General features: G+C 41.3%; 1 protein-coding gene across 2 annotated transcripts in view; it reads left to right on the top strand.

Annotated features, from left to right (window-relative positions):
* The window catches only part of RELL1 (RELT like 1), a 59,121-nt gene that overhangs the window by 42,238 nt on the left and 4,826 nt on the right, over window positions 1-12,057 (top strand). For both annotated transcript variants that reach the window (XM_036908452.2, XM_057502148.1), the window contains exon 6: window positions 109-247. In XM_036908452.2, the coding sequence (XP_036764347.1) occupies window positions 109-244 (136 nt within the window). In that variant the 3' untranslated portion in view covers window positions 245-247. The remainder of the gene's footprint in view (window positions 1-108; window positions 248-12,057) is intronic.

Genomic DNA, 12,057 nt, shown 5'->3' with positions numbered 1-12,057 from the left:
TTGACTGAGTTCATTTAACATCCTCTAGATGTATTATTTTTTTTTTGGCTCATGATTCTTGTTTACTGGAAAATCAAAACCCATCCAATCTCCTCTTGACCCCCTCAGGTTTAGAGTTACAAAAGTGGAACACAAGTCAAACCAGAAGGAGCGGAGAAGTTTGATGTCGGTTAGTGGGACTGAAGGCGTCAATGGAGAAGTGCCTGTGGCACCTGAGAAGAGGGAACGACGTGACACAGAGTAGCAGGTGAGTTGTCATTCTGGGGACGTTGGGGTGGGGTGGTGCTCGGTGGGGAGAAGGCTCAGAGAGCCTCCCTGGGGGCTGTGGGAGTGTAGGAATGACGGGAGGGAAATGAGAATGTTTTCCTGGAACCTGTAGGACTGTAGTGGACTGGCCATGATAAACTGTCCAGAACTTTGTATAAAGAGGCCACAAACTTGGGTGCTTCTAAGGGCTTGGTCCACATGATAATGAGGAGAGAGGATTACTGATGAGGCAATGTAGAGTGGTGGGGATTGTGGCAAACTAGAAATCACATAACCCATCTATAGGGCTTGCTTTACTACAAGGCAGAAATCACTTGGTGGTGTTGATCTTAGGCAAAAAAAAGGTGGGTATCTAGACTTTTTAAATGTTAGCAGCCTATTACATTTACTTTTGATTAAAAAAACCATGCAGGCCAAATGAAATGTAATGTAATCTTATCATTTCTAGGTAAACTGATTTGAGAAAGATGAAGCAGTCAAAACAATGCCATTTCCTTTAACTGAGTTGCAAAACCATTTTTCTTTCATATGCCATGGTTCTACAATACCTCCAGTAGGAGTATTACTCTTCCCACCAAATATTTTATTAAAGCAAAAGTGAGTGCTTCTTGGTTAGACAATTTTAATTTTGGAAGATATTGTTTAAAAAAAAAAGCCTGTGATTATGATAGTGACTTAGTTTTCGTCTTTTGTTTTTATTTATGTTCTGGCTTGAGCAGCATTCACCCCTTCCATGTTTCTTATTAAATGTGGAAGGTGAGTGTGGGTATGTTCACATGCTCCAAAAGCTGTAGTGGAACAACCAGAGCCCTAACGTTAAGGCAGAAGAGGTTATACTTACAAAGGGCAAGGGGGGTGGGGCCCGGCGGCAGGGACTGTGGGGTCCTAGGAGGTACAGGGGCGCCACAAGGTGAACCTGAGCCCTGGAGTCCGGCAGCCAGGTTCAAACCCAGTTTGACGCTCACTAGCACTGGGACCGGGGCAAAGTAATCTGGCTTTTTATGCCTCACTTCCCTCACTGGAAAGTGGAAATGAGGCTGCCTGCCTCACGGGATGGCGGTGAGACTCCTGTGAAGTAGCACATGAAGCCCAGGGCCCCGCGCATAGGAAATACTTGGTCGGCACGGCCATTGTTCCTTCGCTTCTGTTCAGGGTGGCTGAGCGGGGAGAGATGTGGCTTCTGAGTGAAGCTTCTCTGATCACATGCCCAGGCTCAGAGGAGTTAAGGCTGATGTAGAATTAATCTGGAAGCAGTGTGCTTCCCAGTTCTGGAAGACACAGAGGCTCTGCTGCTTCCAGTGAGACACCTGGGGCCTCCCTGCTTCTGGTGAGACGCGGGGGCCGCGCTGCTTCCGGTGAGATGTGGGGGTCCCCGCAGCTTCCGGTGGGAGATGCGGGGACCCAGCTAGCTTCCTGTGAGATGTGGAGTCTGGGGCCGCACTGCTTCTGGTGAGACACAGGCGCTGCACTGCTTCCAGTGAGGTGCAGGGGCTCCGCTAGCTTCCGGTGCTAGTTTTTTCAGTCTTGCCTTCGAGGAGATCTGTCCCATTTCCCTGAATTTAGGAGTTCAGGAGGGGCATCTTTAAAGAAGAGAAGCATCAGAAAGCTCTGTTTTTGGCTTCTCAGTTAGTTACTGGTGCCTCGGGAAGGGAACCAGGAGGAATTTAGGAACAAGAGAGTGATGAAGACAATAAAACAGCTAATGTCAACTTGGTATTCTAGGTTTCTGGGCATTATGCTGGTATACATCTCACATCTCACCATTATAAACGTCTCCTAAGGGGATGGATACTGCTATCCTACTTTTATAGGTGAAACCAATGACTAGAAACGATGAATTACATATTCTGGGTCACATAGCTGGGAAGAGGCGCCGATTTGAACCTAGGTCTCTGACTTCAAGACTAACTCAACTACATTCTCCTCCCATCCTAGGTTGCTTATGAAGGGACAGCCCTAGACCCATATATGGGAAGTATTTCTACCAGTGACCTAAAACCTTGTGGCCTAGTACAGTAGCCACTAGTCATCTGTGGCTACTTAACTTTAATTACAATTAGAAACTTAGCTCTGCAGCTGCAGTCGTCACCTTTCGAATGTTGAGTAGCCACAGATGGCCGGGCTTTGCCATACTGGGCAGCGTAGGCACTCAACATTTCTGTCATCACAGAAAGTTTTATTGAACGGAGTAGAGGGTACATTAGATGTTAGAGTTAGAATTCTGAGTGACTTCGGTAAATAAGAGAAGCATTCTGATTGAAGTCATGAAGACTTGCCTGTCTGGAGAGAGAAGCATCTGCCTGTTCAAGTCTAAGGTGAGGAGGGTTGAGGCGGTTTATCTGCAAAAAAGCATGGGTTCTAATGACAGTCTGCATGTGAGCCATCAGCCTGGCAGTAGGTTTTTAGAGATGGTTCAGACCATGCTGTAAGAAGACACTGCTAATCTCACCCCCAGGCAGGACACCTCATCCCCAGGCAGGAGGAACTGCAAGCTGATCCCATCAGATTCAGCCTGATTAGAGCCTTGCTAATGTGCCCTGGCCAGTCTTGGCCATTACTCTCCTTAGAGAGGCACTGGAGTTTCGGGAAAGTTCAAAGGATTATTGCACAGCTGGTTTTCTTGATCCAAATTCTGTCTGTATCTAACTACAGGAATTTGACCAACCATCTGAAGTCCTAACCACATCTAACTGATTTACAACTTGATTCTTTGCAAAGCATACAATCATCCACTGGGATTTTGTAAAAGAGCACTGGGTTTAATCAGAAGACATGGGCCCAGATCCTAGCCTCACCACTTGGGAACTGTACTTAACTGCCCTTACTCCCAGTTTCCTTGACTGTGAAATAAACTCACTGATTTAAGGGCATTATGCTAAGTGAAATGTCAACAGAGAAATATGCCATATGATTCCACTTATATGTGTAATTTAAAAACTTAAACAAATGAACAAATAAAACAGAAACAGACTCATAGAACAAACTGAAGGGAGATGGATGGGGGGATGGATGAAATAGGTGAAGGGGATTAAAAGGTACAATCTTGAGTTATAAAATAAATAAGAAACACAGATATAATATACAGCATAGGGAATATAGAACTTTATATGGTGACAGATGGTAACTAGATTCATAATGTATATAAATGACCAAACTATGTTGTACACCTGGAACCAATATAATATTGTGTATCAATTATTCAATTAAAAAAATTCATTGATTTACCACAAGAGCCAAGAGTGTCTAGCATGTAATTGACTCTCAGTAGAGGGTGGTTGTGCGTCCAAATCAGCAATGAGCACACAAATGATCTTAGAAATGCATTTTCCGAGCCTTTAACTTGTAATCAACTTTGAAATTAAAAATAATAATTTTTATTGTGGAGATTTTCAAACAAGCTCAAAAGTAGAATAATTTCACAAATGTTCATAAGCCATGGAATAATTTAATTATAATACCTACAGCATGTTGAGCATTTACTAGGTCACTGACATGTTTTGAAAGGCATGTTTCATGTATTAACAGATTTAATCCTTACAACCATAGTGGGTAAGCACTAGTTAGTACCCCATTTTGCAGATGAAGGTTTTAAGTACAGAGAATTTCAGCAGCTTGTTTAGAGTTACCAGCAAGAAGGTGGTGGAGTTTCAAGTCCATCCCACGCAGTCTGACTTCCAGAGTGACCCTCAGTGGGACCCAGGGACAGCCTGCTGGGGTTGGGACCTGCTGAGTGCCTATGCGTGATGACCCCAACAGACAATGGGCTCTGAAGCAGATGAGAAGAGATAGCCATGAACATCTGAGAAAATTTATGTACGTTCATTAAAATTTTTCTTGCTAGCTTTCTTGTATTTCTCATTCCCCCAAAAAGTATGTGGAATTTCACATGACAGTTTTCTAACTAGAGAAATCCAAGATTTTATCTTTTGGGCCCAAATCTCTGGTTTTGGACTCTGTCAGAGATTTGCCCTAGAATGTAGCTACTAAAGTAAGGCAGGAATGTTGTGTATCTTTTATACAGTCTAATACAATTTTTAGAGTTGTATTTTTTCCTCAAAAATGCTTTTGTTTCAGTTTGGATTGTTAGCCAAGCTATTTTACTGGAATGCCTTGTTTTACTGTAGAATTGATTCAAATATTCAAATGCAAATGAGTATCACTCACTGGTTAGGTTTTTTTTCTTTTTTAAAATTACATGGTTAATAGTAGAAATTAGACTTAGGGTTTCTCTCTCTTCTCTTTTCAAAAAACAGAATCTGCTGTTTGGCATTTCTTCCTCCCTATTCTTTCACCCCCTTTCCTTGGCCTGAGTTCTTGTTTGTAGCTAGATTTAACTTGCTCTCTGCCTCATTTATTTTGGCAATGCAGTTAAAATGGTTTCTTTTTTCCATAGAAAATGTGTTTTGATTTCTTCTTAGAAGAATAAGCTTTTGTTCCTCAAAGTTAAATAAATCAAATTGCTTTCAGCTTCCAAATGCCACTGCCTTGTCTTCTTTATCACTGATCTTTCGCTTTTTAAAAATGATACTGTCGTAAGCATTCCATATTGCATGTTTCTGAAGTATATACTCCTTTTTCCATTTTTTGCAAGTGTATTATTGAAAACATTGATTTGGCAAGTTTGCATAACAATATTTTTTATCAAAACAAATAATTCATAATATTAGACATCTCTTTAAATCAATTTATAATTTGAGCTATTCATTCTTATTTTAGTAATTTGTTTTAGTGATTAAAAACTGAGTTTTAAACAGTTTAGGTTTAATGTTGGTGGTGCCACTAAACACTAGTGATTTAAAGCAAGTTATTTAACCATTCCAAGACTTCATCTTTCAAATGGGGCTTTTGTTGGATATAAATGATATAATATGTATGGTTAGTTCCTAAATCTGTCCTGGCACAGAGTTAGTATTTACCAAATATCCACTTTCATCAGTAATTTTCATCCCATTCTCGGTCGTTGTATTTATTAGCTCACTTCTCAAGCATCAGCATGAGGTTCTGTGAAGCCCTTTTTACTTCCTAAGAACATAAGAGCTTTGAACTCTGATGGCTTCTCAGAAATAGGTATTTGGCAAGTCCGTTAGGAATTTGGGCCAGTTTCTCATTTGTGTTAAGAGGGCCTTGGAACTACCATGCCGCTTTTTACCAGACGTAGGGTCAGAATTAGCAACAAGGCAATTGGAAAGTGTTGACTTAAGTTCTCTTTATTATTGAGAGCAGAGGATGGGTTACGTTAAGAGATAGAGTGGACTGCGTTTTCTGTGCTTAACCGTGCCATTGCTGAGCTGGGGCTCTGCTTGGGGTAAAAGTCTTTTGCCAAGCCTGCTTCAAGGACCATGCCTTCTCCTTCCGGAGCATGCATGGCCAGTCACAAGGTCAGCTTTCCTGACTTCTGGCTCCTTCATTATCCTTGAACAGTGAAGAAAGGCAAGCTTTTCTCCATTTGAGTTCTGTGATAGGTACGGGGAGGCTCCCTGTGGGCGCCCCCTGCTGAAACTCTCCTGCTTTATTCAAAGCCCTCTGCATGGTGCTGCTTTTAACTCTCCAGGAAAGGAGAGGATGCTAAGAAACTTCAGGTACCACTAGTTAGTTAATATTTTTATGCATAGCTTGTATTTTTTTCAAGGAAAATTTTTTAGAAAGTAAAAATTATCTCAGATTCGATGGTAGCTCGTTGATTAGCTTCACTGGTCTTAAAGGGACAATGACATACAAATTTATGTAAGGAAATGACCTCAAATAGGCACAAATAGGACCACCTGGCTTGATTTTCAGTTGCCGAACACATTCTGAAGGGTAAAGGCAGCGCTTTGATGCCTGCATTGCTCTTATGTGGACTCTGAGTCCATCTTAAATATGGAGGTGGAAGGGGTGAACTCTGTCCAGGACCTTCCAGTGTCCGTGCAAATAACAGGCAGGTAGAGCTGGTCAGATGAGGAGAAAAGCTGAATGACAGACAGAAATTTAAATGCAGCCCTCTGGGTATGAAAACCAGGCTCAGAGGGATTAATTTTTCCTGGCCCCTGTTGGGCTAGGTAGTGAGGGCTTAGGTGGGAAGAAATCCACACTTTGGCATTGAAGTTTGGGGGAACTTCACATTCTCCAAAAAGGAGGAAAAAATCCTCATTCCATTGAGTCTAGTGGCTCACAGTAGTGTGATCTCCACAGTATCAGCTTTCACTAGGCATGGCCTCCTTTGGTCTCCTGTGTGGACCATCTGATGTGCTGGATCAGGTCCGGGTTTGTGAGCATTTCTGTTTTCTTACAGGTAGACTAAGACCATAGACTTTGAGATCTCAGAGGAGCTGTGGTTGCTTAATCAGGGCAGTTCAGGTACAATTACATATTTTAAACATATTTACCAAGCCCCTACTCTGTGCCAAGCACTGTGCCAGGCCTTAGGGACACAGCAGTGTGGAAGATGGACAGCCAAGGGCCATGCTTTTTCGGGGCTTCTAGTTTTTACAGCGGACTTCTCTCTCCATGCCTCCTGTCCCCTCGTTTCTAGCACACTAGGAGGTTGTGTATGTTGTTCAAGGTCATGTTGATGGCGAATTTCAGAGCCTAGACATGGACCTGATAGTTCGCTCCTTTCCCTCTCTCCACGGTAGTGGATATTACAAATGTTAGAAATTGAATCTTTTTTTAAAAATTGAAAAATAAGACATGCACACAATAAAATATTCAAGTAGCCTTAAAAGCTGTGAGGGTGAAAATGAGTCTTTAAAAAAGAAATGAAGTCTTCACTCTGCCTGTGCCCCATCTCTGTGATCACACATGCACCCCTCAGCCTCCTTTCCAAGAGGGACCCACAGCTATCAGGGCCGCCTCTACCCTTTCAGGATCATTCTGTGCATATACATGCTCACACAACATGTGTTCCCTCTTCTGCCCTTCCACCAGTGACAGCACAGGTACTTGCTGGCTCTTTCTTTTTTGTTGAAGTTGATGACTAATAGTTTCTGTGAACTATTGAATTTTTATTCTTCCACCTTGATTGAGCCATGAGGGGTGAAAATGCCACATGCCATTCATTCATCCATTCATTCATTCATTCATCCATTCATTCATCCATTCATTCATTCATTCTCTCTCTCTGTGGTTGGACTAACTCCAAAACATTTCTGGACCTAAAAACATACTTCACTGTCATCAACTGTGATATTCTTTCAAGGTTCTGCCTCCACAGCTTTGCTCTGGGTAGAGAACAAGAAGAGATTAAAAACTTAGTTGTCAGTATTCCCAGAAGTTAGATGACATGGCAGACCAGAGGTTTTTGTTTTTGTTTGGTTTGAATTGTCACCAAAGCCAGCCGTCTCCCCACATGTTTCTCTGAGGCGGAGTCTGCTCCAGAGATTGACCCACTGAGGCCTCAGAGAGCCAATCTCTTCTCCCCTGTGGCCCTGTCAGCCTTTTGACAAGACTTAAGCGAGAGGGGCTTCGGTGCCTTCCCTTTCACCATAGAAACTGTACCAGTGGCTGCTCATGGGGAACTCAGAGGTCCTGAAGGCAGACCTACAGGGCTCAGGGGAGACAGAAAATGAAGTGCTGGGACATTTTTGCTGAGAACTGTAAGGAGGGAATTCATAGTTATAACCAGGATTTTTATTTCTCTTAATTTATAAGATGAGGTTTTCAATCTGCTAACATTAACTAGCTTAAGGTAATAGTGCCTATTTTCTGTAAGTCGCAGGATGTAGGATGCTGTGGTTAACTCCACAGGGTAGGTTCTGGAATCAGACTCCCTCTGCTCAAGTCCTGGTCTGTTGCCTTTTTTTGAGTCCAGGGGGTCACCTTTTATCTGTGTAATCTTGGACAGGTTACTTAGCCTCTGATGCCTCAGCTTCTCCATCCATAAAGTCGGGATATAATAATAATGCCACCTACCTCATAGGGGTGTTATTTTTTGGTGCTTAGTAAGTGCTTGATAGGCCAATGCTAGATGCTATTTAAGCACTTAGCAAATATGGTGTGAAAAATTAATATTTCTGATATTTAATTTTCCAGGGACTCAGAGAGGCCAGCTGAGGCAGAAGCTGCAAGGTCTTGTAGTAGTGTACACTTGGTGTTCAGATAGAGGCTTATTGATGGCCGGCTAGCTGAACTCCAGCTCACAAGCCCATGGAGAGGCAGTATCTACCTTGTTTGGTTTTCCTCGTTAGAAAGAAGTGGTCCTGTTGAGAGTAATAAGTTATTCTACCTGTAGCTTAGTGCAGACTTTGAGGCATAGGTGTACTGAGACTAATAGGGGACTGATGAATTGCATTTAAATAATTCCCAGGTGAACCCTTGTTTTTCCAGGTACGGAATAACTTTGGATGTCAATTACATTTTACTTGGAATAAATGGCTCTGAATATCATCATCTCAAGGGCCGATAAATCACAAGTGTTCTGTTATTGTCACTTGGGAAATCGAATTGTTGCTAAGTATGTGAACATACTTAAATTGCTGTGAGTATATAACTCAATAAAGAGCAACCTTTAGACTTCTCAGTAAGATCCAAGTCTAATGTCAGAAGTCAGAACTACAAGGAATGCAAAACTTCTTATTGGCATTATTCAGTAAAGAAGATGATATAATTTGCAGGAATATGCACTTTCTGTTAACTTTAAAAAGCCATTTCCATTTTGAATGGAAAAAAAATACCTCTAAATATTTTTATATTTCCTGAATTGACCCACATACATAAAAACTTGCTCACTATTGATATTAAAAAGCTAAAATTTTAATTATAAACTGCCTCCCAAAATAGGAGTTACAATGTGGTAATGTATGATATCATGAGTTAAAAAAAAAGAAATACATATTTGGTCTTCACCCCGTTTCTGGCACAGAGCTAATAAAACCTCGGAATTTCCCAAGTGATGAGAACTATACGTGTTTCTTATTGTGTTGGTGAGGTGACGGGAAAGCCCCTAGACAGCAAACAGGAGCGGGGCTGGATGCCAGGGGAGCCGACCTCATGGTTAGTGGACTGGAACTCAGTCTTCCCCTAACCCCCCGCACCCACCCTGACTTCTGGGGAGTGGCTAGGGGCTGGAGAATGAGCTCAATCGCTAATGGCCAGTGGTTAAATCAGTCATGCCTTTGTAAGCTTCTACAAAAACCCAAAAGGAGAGGGTTCAGAGAGCTTTCTGGTTGGTAAGCCAGACCTCTTCCACGTGCCCCTTGCGTGGCCCTAAGCTTCACAAGGACAGAAGCTCCTTTGTTCAAGAACTTGCCCTGGGTATCTCTTCATCAGCCATGAAAAATGCCCAACCTTACTAATCAAATAAATACAAACTAATATAATGAGACCACTCTTTGCTTTTGGCAAAGATGAATGTTAACATGAGATGACGATATTCAACATGAGACTACAAGGAAACACTATATAATTATTCATATTTGTCCATAGAATAAACCTATATAAACCAACACCTCCCAGGCCACCTGGTTAGAACCCAGTGTTGAAGATAGTGAAGGGAAATGGGGGTAGTCAGGTGCCTCAGCAGGGAGGCTGCATTGCTCTAGGAGAGCTGTAGGCATAGGCACAGCCTTAGATGAAAAAGCAAGTTGTAAAATATCATTTCTGTCTAAGAAATGATATGCCATCTGTCTCATTTTATCTTGGTTGGAAGCTGATTAATCTTCCCTGTACAAGCTCCAGGCCTCCTGAGAGCCTAGGGTGTGTCTTCTCACCTTCGGCTGTGCCTGCCCGTGGTGATTTGTAGGTAACCTCATGATTCCTTAACAGGTGTTGGTAATACCTTGCTCATCTGGTCCCTAAAATAGACCTCACAGATTAGTTGAATTCTAGTTCCAAATGATGATGAAGTAAATTGTAATTCAAAAATTTTGTAGGTCAGATTACATTGTTGAGATTTCAAAATTTAGTAATTCAGTCTAAAATTTTTAGACTACAGGAATTTTGTAGCTCAGAATGAGTTGCTAAGAATTTTTATTAATATTTCAGTCTTTAAAGGCTTCTGTTCTGTTTCCTTCTCCATTTCTTTGATGTATTTGTTGACCTCAGTTGATTTTGTAGTGTTATTTTTGCAGGGTTTGCCCTTTGCAAGTGAATTTAATTCTTAGGTTTATTATTAGTTGACAAACAGTAGTACTGGGTTTTACCTCACGGGTTAAACTCTTGTATATGCATTAATCCACTGGGCACCTTGTAAGAAAGCAGTCTTGGGCTCCAACCCCATAGATGCTGATTTAGTAGGTCATGGGTGCAGCCCAAGCAATCAGCAGGTTTTAGTAATATTTGAGTTGATTCTAAAGCAAGTGCTACTAATCATCCTAAGAAATACTAACTAAAGAGACTCCATGGGTTAGCCTAAATTAGCATGTCTCTATTGCACTTTTTAAATAAACATGATACCCCTATTACAATGAAGTATGAATTTATAAAATTTAGTATACAGTTTAGACCAGAGCAAGATTTAAAGGACTACAAACACCAGGTACTTTCTGATATCTTCCCATTAATGTACACCTGTGAAGATACCAATCTATGTAGGCACTACTGTTGCAAGACAGGGTGTTATTTTTTCAGTGAGTAGAACAAGGGAGCCTGTAACCACAGAGTTTTCAGTAGAGCCTGGTAGAAGAGAATCCTGTAAAAAGTTCAAGTTTTGAAGGATCATAGATTACTGGTGAGAGATTACATACATGTAGCTCTAGGATTTGGGTATGAATATTACTATTGTAATCTTAACTCTATTAAGCAACTTTTGCCATTCATTTTATTTAAAAGTGTTCCAGAAAATTCTGAATCCAACTGTGTGATTCTGTAGCCTTGTACCTATGCATTGTCATATAGGTACCCTTGAGCTCCTCAGGGGCTGGGCCCCTTTTAGAGTATAGGTTTGTAGCATCATTTAACTCTTTGTGTGTAGCCACAGGGACTTCCCTGGAGAGTGGCCCTGCCAGGGTTTCTGGTTTCTGCATTCCTCTTCTGTTGCCCCACACAAGGTGGGAAGCAGAAAAGTGAGGGATCCAGAAGATTCCATTCTGCTACTGTGGATCCATCCATGGGGATTTGTGCAGGGCAGCGTGGGGGTGACTGCGTGGGCTTCCAGGTCTGACTGTCTGGCATGGAATTACTGCTTTACCATTGTGTGGCCTTGGGCAAGTTATCAAACCTGTAAGCCTCAGTTTGTTCCTATGAAAATTGAGATGGTTCTTGACAATCGAAAGACTGAGTTAATGAATTTAGAGTGCTTAGCACAGCCATGCTTGGCATGCAGAAAGTACTCTATAAATGTCAGCTGCTGTTATTAATCAGATCATCTTTTCCTTCATTAATATCCTGTTCTTTGAGGTTTTAGTGTTCACTGTCCATTAATCTGTTTAGGCTTCTAGTGTCCTAAAACATGTTTCTAATTTTTAAAGGGACCAGATTCTTTTTTTCTGAGAATCCTTTCTAACAAGGCACATATATGTCCTAATCAGAGATATATTTTGACTTCTATGGAACCATAACCTAATAATGGAATTATGGCTTTATCTTTATAGTTAGAATTGTATAGTAACTGATCAGCTCTAAAGAAAAAGATAACCTCTTTTTTCCATATAAATCTTTTCTGAGGTTCTTAATTTCTCTCCATCAATCTTGTTTTATGATGAAAATGGTCACACTCGGGATTTCTGAATCTTTTTATCAATGTAAGGAAGTTTTCCTTAATTTATTTCAGCTTGAGCACTCACACTTAAGACTGTAATAACCAAATCTTCCCCAAAGAGAGAGAGGTCAGGCTTGTTAAATATGGTGGGGTCCCATGGAATAAAGACAGAATAA

Source organism: Manis pentadactyla, chromosome 5, assembly GCF_030020395.1.
Source record: "Manis pentadactyla isolate mManPen7 chromosome 5, mManPen7.hap1, whole genome shotgun sequence".
Classification (NCBI taxonomy): domain Eukaryota; kingdom Metazoa; phylum Chordata; class Mammalia; order Pholidota; family Manidae; genus Manis; species Manis pentadactyla.
The sequence above is the reverse complement of the archived record's forward strand: the minus strand, read 5'-3'. Positions and strand labels throughout refer to the sequence as shown.